Source organism: Eleginops maclovinus, chromosome 3 (assembly GCF_036324505.1).
Source record: "Eleginops maclovinus isolate JMC-PN-2008 ecotype Puerto Natales chromosome 3, JC_Emac_rtc_rv5, whole genome shotgun sequence".
Taxonomy (NCBI): Eukaryota; Metazoa; Chordata; class Actinopteri; order Perciformes; family Eleginopidae; genus Eleginops; species Eleginops maclovinus.
In genome coordinates this window covers 15,124,278-15,144,480 of record NC_086351.1, presented here as the reverse complement: position 1 = coordinate 15,144,480, position 20,203 = coordinate 15,124,278, and the positions used below count along the sequence as shown (strand labels likewise).

Below are 20,203 nucleotides of genomic sequence, written 5' to 3'. Positions count from 1 at the left end.
AGAGAAGGTGTGGTTTTCACAAGTCAGAAAGAGCATATGTTAACCAAGCAGGCATCTAAACAGTGCAACACAACTTGTCTCCTCACAAACAGTGCAACACAACTTGTCTCCTCACTCCTCGGTCGACAGCTTACTTTGCCTTTTCTTATCAAAATGGACACTGCTTTTGATAACCTGGATGCAGCTGGTTTCCTGGAAATCTGGCAACACTTTGATGCAGATGGTGAGGACCTTTGAAATGTTCATGGTTTTTCCATTTTCTTCATCCAAAGATAGCACAGTACTTCAAATGCATCTTCTGCTGTTGTTTGACAGACAACTCTTAGACTTATGTGAATTCTAGTGTGGGAAGTAATTTAAGTTCTTGTGGTACAAATGCATATTGACATTGCAAAATAGCTTTGTCATCTGTTTTTTGTATTTGAATAGAGTACAGCTATAAGTCAACCTATTTGAACAATAAATACATGTACATGTATGTGTACACTCATGAAAACAGGGTGAATTATAAAAGGGAAAGTGCATTCACATTGAGCAACAACCCTTTACAAACCTTTGAATATGACAATAATTAAGTAGTGGTATCGTACCTAAGTGACTTTGAATTAGAATTGTTTTGCAGACTCTCTTTACTTGATCTTTAACCTCAGGATTTGTCTCTTTGTTTTTTATCTGACAGATAATGGCTACATTGAGGATAAAGAGCTTGATGACTTTTTCCGTCACATGATGAAGAAAATAAGTCCAAAGGTGAGACTACTGTGGATGAATTTATCCATCATTTATGATGACAGCCATTTAATACAGTGCATGTAACACACGCAATATAATTTTGATTTGGAAATATTATGATACTTCACTGTGTCAATATACTCACCAGTCACTATATCAGGTACACATGTTCAAAAGCTTAATAATGCAAATATGTCATCACACAATCACAAGGCAGCAACTCATTGCATTGAGCGATATGATTAAGTCAAAGCAATCTACTCGTTCTACACTAAGTTCAAACCAAGTAGGTAAGATGAATAAAAGGTTACTTTGAATTCTGCATACTTATTGGTTTGAGTATTCAGAAATTAATGTCTATTTTTAAGGGAATAAGAATAAGGACATACAGTTCATTTATTTCTTAGCTAATCTTGCTATTTTTCATGTTCATGGCCTATTAGTTGTCAATATTTGTTTTTAAAGTTGAAATAACTGTAATGATCTGCATAAAAAGGGTTCTCCAAGTTTTCCTGTTTTAGTTAAAAATTTCATATAAGACACCATTTGCAAAGATTACATTTTGAATCAGCTTCTTCAAAATGCATTTGACTTTGCTGCACTGATCTTTGCTGTGTGGGCAGCTGAACCTCCATGCAGTTATCTGGATGGGTGGGGTGACTGTAACGATGTCTTGAAAAACACAATTAAAGAGCTCTGGTCAATTTCAAAGGAAAGGTTCCCAACCTGTTTTAATAGAAACCCTAAAGCTATTACTCCATGTTCCAGTGTGTGTTTGCTTGTGATTGGACTCCCTTGGACGCTAATGGGGTTTTACTAAAACAAACAGACCTCCGACCATATGTCACTCTGTCTCCTTAATGCTTGCTTTCCATCATAAATGTCCCCAGGATACGTACTGCTGTGTATGTGTAATGGTACAGTCATTCTATTATACTTTATTCCACCATTGCAGGACATTTACCAAATGGCTCTCTATCATTATGTTTTGTTTTTTTAACTTCCTCTGGGGCAAAATATTCTGTATTTATGCAGATTTTACCTTTTTGAATTACCACAGTTTAAATGATTTGCTCACATGCAATTTATTGAATTTAATACACTGTAATATGTAAGTATAAACATGAACACATGGGTTTGTTATGCAGTGCACATAGAGTTGATTGTGTCCATTAAGTCAAGTATGCTTTTCAAACTTCTGCTTAGCAACAGGAGATTGCAGGCGCCAAACAAGTGTCTGATATAAAGCTAATGCTGAAGATAAAGTGTTGTCACTGTAATGACCAAGGATCTGGCACCTGGTTGTCTGCAGACTGTTTGCTCTGCCCTGCACAAAACCATGATTCACAGTTCAGCACCCCAGATCAACACGTTTCTATAGTTACAGATCAGTGATGGATGGTTTCCAAAGAGATGATTGGCTTCTAATTTTTTTTTAAAGTAACTACAAAGGCTGAAAAATGTCTTGCCTTGAGTTGCTTTGTGCTTTATTTTCTGAGCTGTGGTTGAAAAAAAGAGAGCATGATCTTGACAGGAAAAGGAAATGTGATTTATAACCCAGATTAGTATGCAACACACTATTATAGCTTTTTCATTATATTTATATGTAGTTATCTTCTTCTAGAATATGTACATTCTGTGCATCAATTTTATTTTGTGCATCATAAAGACCAGGTTGACCAAGGACATGTAGAGTGAGTTACATAAATGCTTTACAGAGAATGGGTGACAGCAGGAAATAACTGTGACTCATCAAGTGAAGTGTTAATCCTTTATCTTTCTTTTCTAATATGTTTAAACATGTGGCTTAAGTGAATCAATGTTTTAGAACAAGTCGTTTTTTGAACAATTAACCATGTTCACCACAGCACTTTGCCCCATCCTGTACTGTATCATCATAATGTCTCTGTGTAGTTTAATGGTGGACCTAGGGCAACACAATCTATGTGTTATTTTAACCTATTGTGTGTCCACAGGATAAAGTGACTGAAGAGAGGGTCCAGAGGCTTAAGCAAAGGTTTATGTCCGCCTACGATGAAACTGCTGATGGGAAACTACAGATTCAGGAAGTACTATACTATTTCTGAAATCGCTTACTCATTTTTTACTTGTTTTGCTTTGAGATCAACATCTCTCTGCTTCATTCTGCACACTGAAAACCTTCTCATGCCAACTTCCTCTTTATTCTTCATGTATCTTCCTCTCCTCCGCCCCTCCTTTCTCCGACTCATCTATTTCACTTACCCCAATCTCTTTCTCCACTCCCCCTCCCTGTTTTCCTGTATCCATCTCATCTTCTGTTTATCTAATGTATCCATAACAATGATGCTGCTTGTACCATATTGAAGAAGATGGAAAAAGTATTTCCGGGATTGATGATACTCTTCCTAAGCCACCCTGTAGTGAGGAGTTTTAAATAGGATTATATACAGAGGTTCACAGATGATACTGAATCTGATCTACTGAATTTAAATAGCAGTATGCACTACTGTAATCTTGTCTGAATAGGTAAAATAACTGATCCAAACACTTTATGGATCCTTTTGCACACTCAATTATTGTTGATTCTCTAATGTCTTTTTTAATTGGGCAGTTTATTTAATGAATCCCAGCTTTATTGACAAATTAACATGCTGCGGTTGTTTCCCAGAAATGTGAGGCCCCTTTTTTTTTTTCATGAAATTGCTCCCTCAGCCTCCGCTCTGAGTAATTGATGCAGCTCTTGGCGTAATGGAAGTGCGATCCATTGTTTTTTACTTTTTTAAAAAGAACATATACACATTCATTAGAACAATAATTTACAGTAATGCATTAAACCACAGACCCAAGTGCATTGGCTCTTATTCATGAATGCCGGAAAATATATCATCCCTTTATGTCTGATTCAATCTGACTGATGCAGGAACTGTGTGGTCAAACCTCTTTGTGCACATCCTGCCAACTAAATATCCTTCCAACTTTTCTCCACAACTTTTCTTAATCCATGCTCTCTGGCTCTTATCAAGATAACATCAATGTTGGTGCATTGCGCTTTCTGAAGCAAATTGCCGCAGTATCAGCCTATGTTATACATTTGAGATGGGAGCCAGTTTAATCTGCTAATGGAATGCTGATACTATTAAAAGAGGACAGAAAAGAGGAGCATCATGAGCTGGAGCGGCGCCAGGAGGAGCTACAGTAGTGTGGGTCATCCCAACAACACTAAATCATTAATTGTCACATGTCCTTCTTTGTATGTAGCCCTGCATTGGTTTAGTTTGCAGAGGATGTGGCTTCTGCGGCTGAAACTTCTGCTGCCATCTTCATACAATAAAAAGTATCTTTCTGTATTCTGTACAGCACAGTGTCTACAGCTTTAGGATAACCCACACACTTTATTTGACACAGACAATGTAAAATAATAAAAACTGATCCCTGATCAGATCGAGTTACGAGACCGGTCTGGATAAGCCTGAACTATTCTGGACTTTATGTGACTGCTGTACACTTGTAACTGTATGTAAGACTAAAATGGACAATACTTTTCCAGATTGAAAGCTAGACAGAATTGCATTATCCAATCACTGATCTCTGCTCTGATCTCTACCTTGTTTTTCAGTTGGCCAATATGATCCTCCCTGAAGATGAGAACTTCCTGTTAATTTTCCACAGAGAAGCTACGCTGGACAACAGCGTTGACTTTATGAAGGTAAGGTCATAGACCATACCAAACATAATTTGAGATGTGCAAAAAACCATTGTGTACAACAATCTGTCAATATAAAACTTAAGGACCAGTGAGAATTATACAGGAGCATCAACACCACACAAATTAGAGGTATCCGGATGCCAGCGGTTCCAAAATATAAATGAAGTGACTGCAACTGACCTTTGTTGCTTATCATTGACATATTTGATTGTTTTACTGGATTACTGTTGTGTACAAAACTATGTGATTGTGTGATCAGCCTAATGCTTTCTAGTCAGCAATCACACAAACAAGAACTAGAAAAACACAACTATCTTAGTTGACTAGTTGAAATCTATGTATCACCACTGTACATTTAATGCAAGCATTTATTTCCCTTTCCTACTTACTGTAGATATGGAGGAAGTACGATGTTGACTGCAGCGGCTACATATCAGCTCGGGAGCTCAAGGTAAAATTGCCAGACAAAAAGCAGAACCCTTACATATGTTTCTGCATGAGGAACCAACCCTAGTGATCGCAGTGGCAGAGAATGACTGCAGCCCTTAGAAACTACTTCCTGTTCATATACTGAGATGTTTGTCCTCTTCTTCTTTGGTAAATGCAGATTTTTCTGAAGTGTCTGATGATTAACTTTTGTTCTCAGGCTTTCCTGAAAGATCTCTTTCAAAATCATCAAAAGGAAGTGTCATCTGATAAACTGGAGGAATACACAGACACAATGGTAGTTACACAGTTCCATACTTTGTCTAACTATAAAACAGTTAATGACAGAATTTCTAACAGGACTACATCTTTTTTTCTTGAAGATGAAAATCTTTGACAAAAATAAGGATGGCTCTCTGGACTTGAATGACTTGGCCAGGTACTTTTCAGCCAGCAAGAAAGAAGATTTGTAGTAAAAAGTCCCTCCAATGTTAAGATATCTGTCAAATATAATGGAATCTCTGTTGTATGACACTTTTGTCAGATAGTGTCAAATTAATGTTGCTAACTGTTAACAATCTAAAAAAAAGACTGTTTTAACAATTTCACCTCAAGAAATCTTTTTTTTTTTCCTCATTTAGGATCTTGGCTTTAGAGGAGAATTTCCTTCTCCAGTTCCAAATGGATGTAAGTGTATTTACATTTGTTACATTATACTGAAATTAAGGTACTCTTTCCATTCTTTTCTAAAATAAAAAAAACAGTGTGGGAATGTAATCAAGCAACATTTGGTTCTTGTTGGACAACAAAGATTGGCTTGGGTTGGCTGTATAATTTCAGACAGAGCAGTCAAAGGGCACACTCCAACTGAAAACTAAGAGAACACAATGACTTGGAAAAACGTTGTTTTACTGTAAAAACATTCAAATGGAGTAGAAGAACAGTGGAAGTCAAATAATAAATTGACGATTACTTTTAAAATTTGTTCCAATAATTAAAACACAAAATCAGCAAATTGCCCTGATAAACATGAAATCAAAACTAAGTTGTTAAGAATTCATTGAATATGCATTTTGAATCTCATTAGTAATGAATAAGTATCGTCTGAGTTGCAAGTATAGTGTCATTATCAAGCATCACAATTTGACAGAGCCATTTATCACATTGAAGTAAATCATGTTGTGACAATTTAAAACATTTCTGTTATTATGAACTTATTTATCCAAATCTCACAACTCCTCTATTCTATTCCTAAGGCATGCGGGAAAGACGAGAGAAAGAGAGACTTTACGAAGATCTTTGAACATTACGATGTTGTAAGTACACAAACACACTGGTGGGACACAGATGATGATTTTTCATAATGTTCTCCTGCAAGAAAGTATGTGTGCATGTGGGCATTTAACACAGCAAGGTCTTCAAACAGCCTAAAGGAAATTCTATGTTGTGGGAACATTTTCCATTCCCAATTATCACTCTCAAATATGCACAATGTGTGGGGTTGAGCAGAAGAGGACTTGTTACAGCAACAGTGAATCCACTTAGCTCCCTTTCCTCTATAATGAAACATAATCAAATGATGTACTCATTATGTTGTCTAGTCACTTTCAGGGATAACCTTTTCAGATTTGTTCACAGAACAGCTCCCGATATGAGTAAATAATTCCAATCAGCAGTCACTATTAAGCTTCCCCTAATTGGTATTTATGACCTTGTCTATATAGTGCATGTATGAATGACTTAAGTGAAACATATTTATTCTGCCTGCACTAACTTTAATGTCTGGAAAAGCTTTGTGGGAGGTGTGCTATGGTCACTTTCAGCACCAGTCAATGATGGTTCACACGTGCATTTATCGAAGCACTTAACAGCACAGCAAGTAGCCCTTTTTTTAAGCTTTGCAAAAAGAGGGTTAAGATGGTCAGAATAATACAGATTTCATCTTTGGTCGCATGTTGAGAGGCTGTGGTATCAAAGTAGACAGCAAGCCGGCCGGAAAGTATCTGTGTGATAGATACAAAACCTCAAATTGTTTCCCAAGGCACATCCTTTGGCGTGTGTGTGCATGATTGTCCATTAGTTGAGATGATAAGCAGGCGCCTTGCATGGCAGCCCTGAATGCATTTGTGAACGGGTAAATGTTGTGTAAAAACGGCTACATAAATGCAAGTCCATTTAACTTTTATCCCTTCTCATCATCACTTCCATCATTCAAAAGTGGTGCACAACTGCAGCGAGGAGGAGGATTACAAGAATTTCTCACCAGATTGTGTTTATTGTGTAATGATGTGAGCAGCTGATACGCATGCAAACTCTCCAGGATTCTTATATGTACTGCAAATAGTCTCTAGAAAGTGATACAGCCCCACAAATAAACCAAATGAATACGCCCAGAAAAGGAAGAGTAATGACTGACTGAATTTCCTCAGGATGTGAGTTAGATGAAGTAATCCTCCTTTTCTGTCTTTTCTCTTTTCTTCCCTTCCTGGTCAGAGTAAGACTGGAGCGCTGGAGGGTCCAGAGGTGGACGGCTTTGTCAAAGACATGATGGGCCTGGTCAGGGTATGACACTGTGCTGCAGTTCTTGCAAACATGTTTTGTGACATTTAGATTTAAATGTTGTTTATCAAAAAATGTTGTTGTAGTGTACAAATATATATCTTTGTAATTATCCTAAATTGCTGATAATATTTCCTTTTCTACACATGTAGAATCAGTCATTTTAGCTTTTTTGCCAAAACCAACTCTATTTATAACTATGTCAACTCTTAATTGCACACAGTATGTGACTCCACTCTGGCATAGTGTTGATTTTTAGCTAGAAGTATAACGCAGTTCCACTCTCCCTTCCTCTCTCTTCTGTCCTCTTCAGCCCAATCTCACAGGTCCTGAGCTGGACAAGCTGCGAGGCGTTCTGCTGCGTCACTGTGATGTCAACAAGGACGGAAAGATCCAGAGAAATGAGCTGGCTCTGTGTCTGGGAGTCAAACATAAACTCAGTTAAAGAGCTATTTCATGAGAATGTATCATGAAACACCGACTCTGTATAGCTATCAATGGTCGAAAGTGTTGTTTTTATCCAGATCAGTCTAATTTCTGGGTTATTTAAGGTCAAAACACATAAAGTTAATTGATCTGAAAATGTTTAAAAAAACAAAACGATTTGATACATTGTCAAAAATGAATTAAATGACAGCTTTTTTGTGCATGATGCAGTCCAAAATGAAAGGAATGAGATGTAATTGTGCCCAATTGACTGTCTGTGCTGTGAGATGTGTGCTCTAATAATCAGTTGGGTGGTGCTGCAGTACCTATTACTGTCGTTTCGCAATTTGCATGTTTATCTGACACAGAAGGCTGAAATATAATATGTTGTTGTGATTTTAATATATTGCTCTGAAAAGGAAATAAAACAAGACATAATGCTGACCACATTGGTTTGTCTGTTTTTTTTCTCTAATAAAACGTATAAATATAAATGAGAAATTAAATTTGAACCAACAAGGATTAAATGTGTGTCTTTATTTATTTACTTTTTCTGAGGGATGTAACATTTAACATTAACACTTAATAACATAAACATAAGTAGAAAAAGCACATTACTGCGGGAAATATTAGAAGACATGCATAAGTCACCAACAGTGATGAAGGGTGCTCTTTTTACAATGAATTGAAGTATAATATTATGTAAAACGACCATATATGAATCAAAAAGTGGTACTTGTAAAGACAAACAAAGCTTCTGGTCATTTAAAGTCTGATATTCTATTTGTGAATCAATTTAGCTGAACAGGTAACTAAGGTCTTATCATTTAAACTGAACAGTTTTATCCCCCACCCCCCCCGGTCACACTGTTACTCAGGTCACTGTGACACTTTTCTTGTGAGGTACAACAGCAGCCTACAAGGCCAGTCTTTGTTTGTTAAGTCTTAGTATGAAAACCAGCGTGGTTAAGTAGAAGGATCCCTCCCGGGTCACTAAAAGGGAGCTAATGGTGCAGACCTAAAAGCTTTACCCTGCCTCAGACCGCCCTATTGTCCTTGTGGCCACAAAGCTGGAGTGTGTGGTTCGATAATGTCTCCATCTGTGTGTGTGTGTGTGTGTGTGTGTGTGTGTGTGTGTGTGTGTGTGTGTGTGTGTGTGTGTGTGTGTGTGTGTGTGTGTGTGTGTGTGTGTGTGTGTGTGTGTGTGTGTGTGTGTGTGTGTGTGTGTGTGTTCATTAAACAGAGAGGAACAACTACAAACATTAAACGACAAACAGAAAGAGTCTTTAGATAGTGTGTTAATACAGTGAAGAGATACACTTGCATAAGTGTTTGCGTGTGTGTATTGTACTTTACGGTGAAGGGCTTATGATTGTGTATATTCGTGTGGGCAGAGCAGCCGCTACACAGCTGCTGAAAAACAAACAACTACCCATTTGGGCTGAAAGCTTTACCCCCCTCTTTCCACAGACCTCATTAAGAGGGGACAACATCTGATCATTCCCAGCATCAAAGTAGAAGCAATGATGAAGCACTCTATTGAATGCAAAATCAATAACATATTTAGTTTAATTGGCTTATAATAATATTTTCTAAGTGGATAACGTGGAGACAAATGGGCTGTTTTCTCTGATTGTATTCTCTTATTATATTTATTGTTGAATAAGGCTAAATTTTGGCCTTACAGCGCTTTACTTAGAGATAAATAAAGGGTTACCTCACAGTCAGACAGCCCAGAACAGCATTGCTCTGAGATCCTAAACAGGCTATCGTGCAGTTATATAAAGGTGTTCTATCGACGTCACATTAACAAGAGCTTCCCCTGAGGTACTGTAGCTCTAGTGCTTGATCTGCTTTAAATAGAGCCAAGAACACAGCACAAGTGATGCAAAATCAAGAAAAATTAAGGTGGAAGCTACGGTCAAACAAACGGGCATTTTGAGTTTAACCTTTTGTAAAGGAAATGTACATCAAATGTGCAACATTTAAAGCACCAGTTACCTTGTATGCATTGTGGCCTGATTTGGTCTTTGCAATTATATTTGGTGCCTTGGTAACATTTATGCTTATCAAAAAGAGAGAAAAGAGAGAAAGAGAGAAAGAGAGAAAGACGGAGAGAGAGAGACAGGCAGAGAGAGAGAGAGAGAGAGAGAGAGAGAGAGAGAGAGAGAGAACGAGAGAGAGCGAGAGAGACCTTCCCTGCGTTGCAGAGCATCATTAAATGTTCACATTATTCAATGATGCCCTCTAGTGGCCAAGATAAATAGTTGCAGTCTTTATTTAATTTTTTCAATGACATGAATAATTAAAAACAATGATAGTATGAAAAAAATGAGTGTGTGGTCTCACCCTAGTGCTGTAAATATTTAGTGAATGTATGCAGAAGTATCAAATGCTTGTTTTTTCTGCTGAAAAAAGTGTTGTTTAATTAATCAACTGGTACTGTTTAAGAATGTTGTTGTGCTTATACTTTTTATGTATCAATACTGCTCCTTTCACATTCACACTTAGAGGACATGTAGATAGTTTCACTTCCATCCTTTGAAGAGGGTCCTTTTTGTCACAATAATGTGTTGTTCCTTTGTTGTTGAAACACAAAATGGTCCATGTTTTAAATTGTTTTGTCATCTTCGAACAGCAAGTTAATATGTTACCACATCTGATGTGTTATGACCAGGCACAGCCCTAATTTTAAGATAAAGTGCTTACAGACATGTTTAAATAAAAGTTGGCTTGCAGCATTAAGATTGTATATGCTTGTCGGTGCTTTTCTGCATACAATATGTAATTAAATGTATAAAGGCCAAGGCACCAGGCATCTTAGAGGGACACATCGCTGACACACTTTTTTCCCACTTATCTTTCTTCTTCCTCTTTTCTTCTCTTGTTCCAGAGCATTCTCACTAAGTAAACAACAAATAAGGAAGATGTTGTAAATTGTAACCCTTAAAAGTCTCCCTCCAATGGTCTTTAAGGTTACGTTTCTGTCCCTCTCCTAGGTGAACTTCACATTCCTCTTCCCAAAATGCCACTGCTAAATGCAACGCATGGGAACCATAAGCTTAGTGGTAAACATAATTCACAATTCATGAATCTGCCAGGTCACTGGCTGCCATGGTTTTAACCAAGCACCTCATCGACTTTGACAACAGAAGGTCACAGGAAAAATATGTTTAGGCATATGTTTTCACCTTTTTTAAATGTGTGCTTAATACAACAAGATTGCAGATGTTGCTTGTTTCAAATGTTAGCAGCAAAAACTCAAAATTCTAAATATACATTGTGATTTTTGATGTAATTCAAATTGTATTTTATTTTATTTTTTATTGAAATGAAAAGTGAAAGCTTGCAGTGGAAAATATTTCACCCTTTTTCAAGACAGGAGAAATAACTTGTGAGAGTGAGGGTTAAGATCACTTATACCTCCGTTTAAAAGGAACAAACAATCATAAACAGCATTTACGTCACACTGCACTTCTACATTTACAGCATGTAAACTGAGTGAAAAGGACCTGGCCTTACATTGGTGTAGGGTAAATAATGCAAGTGTGATACTCTGAAGGCTCTTAACTTGCGTCACTTTCTTTACAAATTTGACTTTTTATGTGATTGACAAACACTCTACTTTTAAAGCCGTTTCCACAAACACACCAGGAAGCAGCAGTGGAACTTGTGAGAATGTGGCGGCCAACAACGCAAACCATCTGGATGATATTTTCATGACAAAACGTAGAAATTGGCCATGGAGGTCTGGTAAGTATTTTAAATAAACATTAGTTTTATTTGAAACAAGCACTTCTTAAATATGACAGTAATATTAGAGTTTTTATTTATATGCCTTGAATGACTCAATTAACAGACCAAGTCAAATCCACTGGTCATCGTTGATCTTCATATAAACATGTCCAAAATCAAGCTGCGATCTGATCCTCCTTCCAGGATGAAATGTTTGTGTTTCATCTCTCGAGTCAGACCTCCCTGGGTTTGTTCTGTTTTTGGTTTTCTCTGTGCACTGCTAAAAATAATACCTATAAACATGTGGCCATAAATTTGAATATTTGTGTTTGTTTTGGTAAGAGATCTCCCCAAGTGGCAGCCATGTGTTCATTTCTTCAACCGAGAAGAAGTTCAAACAAACATCACCATGGTTGCAAACTGTGACAAAAGCTGTGAGCACTCAACAGGGTGTCCCGTCAGAGAATGTAAGAGTAACTGAGGATTTTAGCCTGAGACCACTGGTACCAATAGATATGTGAAGAATATTCCTTTATCTGACTTTGTTAAATGTTTCCACAGACAACACAGCATAATGTCATGAGGTAACTCGGCGAAATAATGTAGAGCTTTGTTAATGATTTTTATGGGAGATCAATAGAGTTATATCATTCAAAATAGTTTAAGACAACACCTTCCACTTTTATGAAAATACCCAATTAGAACCTGCAATAATCCAATGTGACCAATAATACATTTGGGGTTTATCATTTTTTTGAAAAGTTCATGCCTAAATTGTCGAAAACTGTACAGTTCTTCCTACATAGATCCAAATCTGAACTAAAAACTTGTTTCTTAAAATTAGAGGGATCATGCTTACTTAAAATAATAAAAGTTAAAGTTAATAAAACAAGACATTGTACCATCCTAATAGAGATAAAAATGCAATCCAACAGCACAATAAACTATTATATTGCTCTCAGACATGTTCCTGTGATTCTCTAATAGTTCCCACAGACTGCCTGCTCTTCTAGACATATACTTTCCATCAGATCTGTCTGTCAGCTCTGACAGAGCTTAAAGCCATTGACATCCTCATAAAATGCATAAAATGCAGATTTTCCATATTGCATAATCGACTGCCACCCACCATAAAACACATCTGCTGTCCCGGTGTCTGTCTCAGCTCATGTATAGTGGCATTCAGCAAATAAACCCTGAGTGAGAGATTTGCGGTGGCCTCCCAAGCTGTTAAACCCGCTGCCTGACTGCCGCTTGGTGAGCAAGTTGAAAATAGGGGAGAGCTCTCAATTTCATTCCTGAATATGTGGAGAAAACATTGTTAAATGATGATGCAATGATACAAATTTAGGTAAAAAGGTGGCTTACAGGAAGAAATAGGAAGGACCAGCTCCTTTTTTCTCAACTCTCTCTGAACCCAAGCAGAGCCTGAAATGAACTCTCAGTGAAATGCAATCTGTCTCCATGCAGCAACATCAGCAATGCTTAAACTCATTGAATATCCCATTAATGTGACATTTCCATTTTGTGTCTAGCACAACCGGGTCAGATGAGCAGTGATTAAAATTCCTTTCAGTAGATATCATATGTTTTAAGTAATGATTTGTTGTTGGTTAAATGCATGAAGACTAGAAGCCAATGTTTAATGATCTGCAAAAAGATAATATTTTGAATAAAGGAAACCATGTGGAATTATTCAAGCTATTTGTCTGCGTTTCCATTTAAAGCCCACGGATCAAATATACTCTCCAACTCCTGCTGCTTAAACTGATTTACTTCCCATGTGGATCTGCAGAATTCACATTGCAAAGGGTCTATCAGAATTGAAAAACAGATCTCCTAAGAGGTTAAGCCTTTTAGCCAAATATGCACTATATTTCTGTTAACTGTTTATCATATATGACTTGTCGCAGATGCTTTCATGTACTTTAGTAGTAGCTTTCAGTGACTTTAGTAGTTCTCCTTTTGTTTGATTAAAATGGTATTGTCATCAGTTCAGTCATAAACTACATTAGAGATCTCAGATGGTGCTGATTGACTGCCATTTTGAATCATAAAATGACAGATAATTAAATCAGTAATATAATTCTTTCACATCTATTTCTCACTTTTTCTTAGTAGATCTGCTCCAGTGTGTAACTGTGCTCGCAGGCATTGAATCATGCATGGATTCCCCAGGTGCTGGTGTAAACAAAAAACCACTAGCCAAAGTTTTCATTACTGTATTGAATAAATCCATTATGGGCCAACATGTATTTGTTTCCCAAAATATACAAAAGATCAGAATATTGATTATAAAAAAACAAACATAATGTCAGCAGAAGAAAACATGCACCATCATGGCAGGGTTTTTTACCATTATTTTTTTGTCAATAAATTCCTGTGTGAAAAAAAGATGTCATAAAAGTGGAAAAAAAAGATTATCTGTCCAGCACCACACAGTCTGTAGAGCACATGTTACTGTATGATATGTTGCAAAATCATTGGTGATGTTGGGCTGTCAGTGTAAACTCTGAGCGGATCAAGGCGAGCTCTCAGTGGTGGCGTCGACTGTGTGGCCCGCCTGCTTGGTAAAGCTTTGGATGCCCTACAGCAGAGTCAAACAACAGCTAGCAGGCTGACTACCACCAGAAGGCTTTTACTGTGTGACCTGTCCTTGTTTAGAAAAGACTGTGTCCATCCTCAATTTAAAGTGGTACTGAAACATTTCCTACCACTGGAGGATAAGGGGTATTTAGTGGGTTAATAAACAATGAGTGTGATATTAACTCCAGGTGGAAAGTCTCCACAACCACTGGTCCTTCCACACACCCCCAGCTGTAGAAAGGTTACAGACAAGTAGGAAAAAATTACAGCATAAGCTAGCAGGTTACAGTATCTACTGTATTTGGGTTTGTACATCCTTCTATATCTGCCTCCATCTTTCTGAGTTTGAGGCCTGAATTCCTCACTTTCCTCCATCTCTTTCCACCTGCTTGTTTACTTCCATATGTTCCTCTCAACAGTTGAAATATTTCACAGATACTATGAATGTACGTATGCAGACTTCCCACCTCATTCCTGGAAGATGTCCCACTTTGCCACACTGTGCCAAGCTGTCATGCAGTAAATAAGTCGATATTGTAATTTTATCCAGGTAGTATTTAATCGAAACATTTAAGGCTGTTGGCAAATGTTGACAAAAAAATAAATAAAAAATCAAGGTTGGATTCTGCAAACACAACCATTCTTTTAACATGTGATATAATGCTGGTAAACTGTTGGAAAAACACTTGGTTTGTGCCAAAATGTGGACATAAACAGTATACACATCGGGAAATATAAATATCTAAAGACAAAGTGTACATAGCCATGTAGTAATAAACATGTGACCATTTATTCATAATGATTTGAAGTCTAATTCTATACACAACTATAACACAGAAACCAGTGTTTTATATTCATATATGAAACACTCAAATCCAAAAAAGAGGTGTAACTTATTTTTCCAGTGCAGTAAATAAATGCTGCATTGATTTGGGGTCATAAGGTCACATGATGGAAAGAGTATCTATATAAAATAGAATATCCAATAAAAGTTGTGTCCTATTTGGATTTTTAGCCAATATTTCAGATGACACATAAACTATTGAACATATACATGTAAGCCTTTTATAATCATAAATCCATACATGACAAAAACGATCCCCACTTTCGAAGATATCACCTTTGTATTTTGAGAAATGTTTAGCTATTTTTATTTGACATTTACACTTTATAGACCAAATGTTAAATTCAAAAATCTTATGACAAGTTAATCAATAAAGAAATATTCATCAGTTGCATGTCAACTCTCTTTGGGTGTGAGCTTACATACTGTTCACACACAGGTAGTTTCTGCCTCTTCTGATCAGGGATCCAGACAGCTTTACTCCCAGGTCCAGCCGTGTTCCTCTGCTCTGAAGAAACCATCACACATCTCAGACCAGATGTGTTGAGCGCAGTGTCAGTCCTCCCACTGATCCAAGCTACAGATGAACCAAAGTTTCCACTGTTTCGCTATTTTAGGAAGCAGTAACAATCGTACAGGGAATAAGATGGTTTTCCATGGTGACCTCCCGGTTAGGGTTCAGCAAGAGAGGACAAAAGGTCACTACCCACTGTCAGTGGGACCAATGAAAGGGAGCCTCAAAACCTTATTAAATGAACATCCCGGAGTGCAAAGAAAATCCCCGATAGGGTTACTTCAATTCTAAAAAGTAAAGTGTGCAATGATAATGTAAACATCTAATAAGCCTACCATGTAAAGTACATATGACGTATTTTTGTAGATTATTGGATTAATCTCATTGTGTTTCCTCTTTGACAGGATCTCACAATAAAATGTGAGTCTCGTCGTCCTCCAACACTCTGGGTGATCTCTCAGACATTCCTTCCTGTTTGTTGTCAGGGTGCCAAGCAGGACAGCTCCTCTATATAAGACCCTCCTCTTCCAAGTCTGAGCCAGAACGACAAAGAGAACACAACCTTCTGCGACAGCACAGCCAGAGAAGATTCAACCCTGAACCAAAGGACGCAATTCCTCTTCATTAACGACAACTTAACACTTATTAGACTGCAGATATTTTTGAACCTGCTCTACTCACCAAGAAGATGACCAATCTGTCCGAGAAAGTTATTTTTATCTTCCTAACTGCACAGGTAGGCATTGCAGCAGTTACTGAGTGAATTTATCTAGATAGCATTTTATACATGAGAAGATACACTTGATATGAAGAGGTTTGAAATAATGAAAATATTTGATATACAAAATAGTTTAACTGTGTAAACTTGATCATCTTTCACACAATCATTTCTGTATTAGAAGATATTAAGACAATGTTATTTCTGTAAAAAAAAAAAATTGCCATCTAGTGCAAATTTTCTAAAGCGATCAATGGGAAAAATGTTGGTTTAGCAACAGTTCAATTAAGTGAGTCACTGAGAAAGCAACTGACATTAAGTGTATTATAGTCATGCTGTGCTTTTCTGCAAATGCTACCATTTTTTACAAGATTTTTAAAATCAATACCCAACAAAATGTTTAATAAAAAAAATAGGATGGCAAATGTTTAGTTTTGCTAAAGAAATATTTGTGTATGTAATATTTAATGCTAATTGTCAAGAGCAAGTCATTTTGGTTTAATAAGAAAAAACAACTTTCAACACCATGTAAAACACTCACACATTCATTTTCTTTCCCATCAAGGTGTTCACACTGGTCCGGTCCCAGACCTGTCCTCGAAGGTGCCAGTGCCCTAAGGAGCCCCCCATGTGTCCCCCCGGAGTGCCTTTGATCCTGGATGATTGCGTCTGCTGCCTGGTGTGTGCCCGTCAGAAAGGGCAGGTCTGCTCTGAAATGAATCCCTGTGACACACGCAAAGGTCTGCAGTGTGACTACAGCGTCGACGTCCACAAGAGGACTGGTGCCTGTGCTGGTGAGTGAGCAATTACATTCCCTCACATTGAATGCAGGATGTCCACTATACAGTGCTATCTAAGTAATAATGTGGTTCCTGACTTTTGCCTATTGTGTCTCTTTTCCCCAGCTAATAAGGGAGATGTGTGTGTTTTGGATGGTTCTGTCTATCAGAGCGGCCAGAGCTTCTTCCCCAGCTGTAAATACCAGTGTTTTTGCCGTGATGGGCAGATCGCCTGTGTGCCACGCTGCAATTTGGACGTGATGTTGCCCGGGCCAGACTGCCCGATGCCACGCCGGGTCCAGGTGCCTGGAGAGTGCTGCGAGAAGTGGGTGTGCGAGCCCCAGAATGAGGCCAGTGCACTGGGCGGCTTTGCCATGGCCGGTGAGTAAACTGTAGCGTGAGATGGGATGAGACTGAGCAAACAGACTGTATGTACAGATAGATGCATTCAGTCCCCTATTTCTTTCTAGACGTTAATGTCACTGCAGTGTGAGACAAAAAGTTGAAAGGTTATGTACATTTGTCTGACCTGATCATGGTAAGGGAGCAGGAACCAACCAAGGAAGGAAAGAGAAAAACAAGTGAGTGCTGAGAAAGGAAGCAGAAACACAGAGGAAAGAGACAGTGTTGTTTCTACAGTCTGGAATGTGAAGCAGAAATGCTATAGGCTACCTCACCTGCAGTCAGTTGAATGCAATCAAGGATCTATAAGTGTTGCATATTCTTTGATTTGTTACTGGTTGCTTAGAGCATTCAACCATGCAAACTTTTACTTTATGAATTTCCTATAACAGATAAGATTATGTGGTGATTTCTTTCTCCAACTCACCGTCCACCGTGTGTCCCCTCAGCCTTTCGTCAGGAAGACACAGTAAGCTTTGATGGTTTTGACCCCAGCCTGAACTGCATTGAGCAGACCACAGATTGGGGTGCTTGCTCTCAAACCTGCGGCATGGGAGTGTCCACCAGGGTCACCAATAAGAACAGTCGGTGTGAGATGGTGAAGCAGAGCCAGCTGTGTATGATCAGACCATGTGACGACCAGCAGGACCAGACCCAGCTGACACATCTTGCACCAAAGGTATTTTTGGTTCTTTAATGTTCTAATTTTGCTTTATATCAGACGCCAGTAGAAGGAGATTTTTGTTTAGACTCACCTCTTACTTATTCTCCCTGCAGAGAGGCAGTAAGTGTCAGAGGATGGTGAGGAGCGACAAAGCTGTTCACCTCTCCTATAAGAACTGCACCAGTGTCCAGGCCTACAAGCCTCGCTACTGTGGCACCTGCACAGACAGCCGCTGTTGCACCCCCCACAGAACCAAGACCGCCCTGGTGGAGTTCCGGTGTGCCAACCGTAAAACCAGTAGGAGACCAGTCATGGTGATCCTGACCTGTGCTTGCCATACCCACTGCCCCCGAGACAATGCTGTGTGGCAGCCAACAGAGCTGGGATACAGCGGTTATAGGTCATAAAGTCCCTCTTGAACAATATTCTGTTTAAAACATGAGTTGTGTTAACTCTAAATGTTAGATTAAAACAAAACTTTCTGCGAAATATCCAGAAAATATGATTTTATCTGCTCATTATGGTCATGATCATATTTCCTGTTTTGTGGTGAGAGCTCAAGATCTCTGATCCTGAAGAAAGGATTGAGTTGTGTAACATATTGTGGACAAATGAGTTTTATCTTCAGTATTGTAGGCTAAAATCAAAGCACTTAACGCTTGTGATGAAATGATTCTCTCCATAGATCAGGGCGAGTACTACCAACCATAGACAAAAGACTACGGTTGGATTTGAATAGTTTTAGGCGCACTTACTTACTTAGAGGGGACAGCCTCTATTCGAGAGGTAAGATAGTTTGAAGTTCTTCAGTTACAAGGTAGTGCAGACGTGCGGGAGTGTCATGACTGTTTGACTGAGAGTCAGGTTGGCCAATCAGGAAACACTTTTTTTTACAAAGAGCCTGAAACCATAATGGGTTTTGTTCAGCCTAAATTGGGGGGAACTTCCGCAATGTAGGATAGCAAGTTTTCACAATAAATAAAAAAAAACCTACTGTACTGCGACACTTTGACACCTTCATCTGAAATAAATCTATAGTATAATTACTTGTATCCCATTACTTTTACATAGAAAGAAAGAAAAGGAGGAAACAAAGGATTTTAAAGTAAGCTGTTAACCTTTTACGGGCACTGCCATGGACATCTTTCAACTATGGGACACATTTTTTGAATAACTTGACTGTGTGCTTTTACTTAGTCCACACCAAGGGTTCAACTTATGAAAGAGAGGTCAGTGCAGTGACTTTGTGTCATTTTTAACATTTGCCTGAAATCTTACCCCATTGGTAATGGTAATGGTCTATACTCAGTAAATGCAAAAGTATGTTATTTAGGTTAATAACAGAATTGTTTTTTTTTGTTAAAAGTAGTACACATAAACAAGACCTGCTTTTTTTGACGACAAAAGTTGTGTAAATACTTGCTGTATAGCTTGTTTGACTGAGTGTGTATCAAATACACAGCTTTAATGAGTAATAATGTAAACATGAATTGTATATATTGGAACGTGGTATTGTTTTGATTTCTACTTGAATAATGCTTCATACTGCTTGTTGCTGATACTGTCTGAATAATAATAATGCAAAACTCAACATTTGAAAATAAATGTGTATTTTTGTATCTATTTTTCATTATGTTTTTTTATATTCAACAGTATAAATCGTTCTTTTGTTGATGCAATTAATTTGGCTATACATTAGATGGTGATTTGTGTTCAAATGAGTAGACTGAATTAGTTGGATTAGGTAAATAACCACTTGAGATTTTAAAAGGGTATAATTGAAGAAACCAGGGAAACATTCATTAGAAATGAATAGGACTCACATAAATAAATAAATGGGAATGTAGTGTTTATGTATAAATGTTCTCCCACTACTTGCGTCTCATGGGGTTTGATGTGTGGCCTATTATTGCCTTTAGAATAAACATTTTTAACTTTTCAATGATACGAAATGGTTATTTATTTTGGTTTTAGGTTGGTAAAATCTATATAATGTAAGTGTCAACCAACGCTAACAATACGGCAGCTCTACATTTATCAACACTGGAGATGTACCACACAGAGAGCACAGCCTTTAAGGCCAACTCCATAAGTAAAACAAATAATGAATGTACTGTATCTACCCAATGA

General features: G+C 37.8%; 2 protein-coding genes across 2 annotated transcripts; both read left to right on the top strand.

Moving 5' to 3' along the window:
• Positions 1–3: 3 nt before the first annotated feature.
• Positions 4–8,275, top strand: scgn (secretagogin, EF-hand calcium binding protein). Its single transcript, XM_063880229.1, has 11 exons — positions 4–223; positions 680–750; positions 2,709–2,801; positions 4,331–4,420; positions 4,815–4,871; positions 5,067–5,144; positions 5,230–5,285; positions 5,488–5,533; positions 6,103–6,162; positions 7,340–7,408; positions 7,719–8,275. Exons 1-11 carry the CDS (start codon positions 37–39, stop codon positions 7,848–7,850), a joined length of 939 nt encoding a protein of 312 aa, XP_063736299.1. The 5' UTR covers positions 4–36; the 3' UTR covers positions 7,851–8,275.
• Positions 8,276–16,062: 7,787 nt separating this feature from the next.
• Positions 16,063–19,861, top strand: LOC134861984 (CCN family member 3-like). Its single transcript, XM_063879630.1, has 5 exons — positions 16,063–16,246; positions 16,794–17,022; positions 17,134–17,388; positions 17,859–18,088; positions 18,187–19,861. The coding sequence occupies exons 1-5, from the start codon at positions 16,199–16,201 to the stop codon at positions 18,478–18,480; spliced, it is 1,056 nt and encodes a 351-aa protein (XP_063735700.1). The 5' UTR covers positions 16,063–16,198; the 3' UTR covers positions 18,481–19,861.
• The last annotated feature ends 342 nt before the right edge of the window (positions 19,862–20,203 follow it).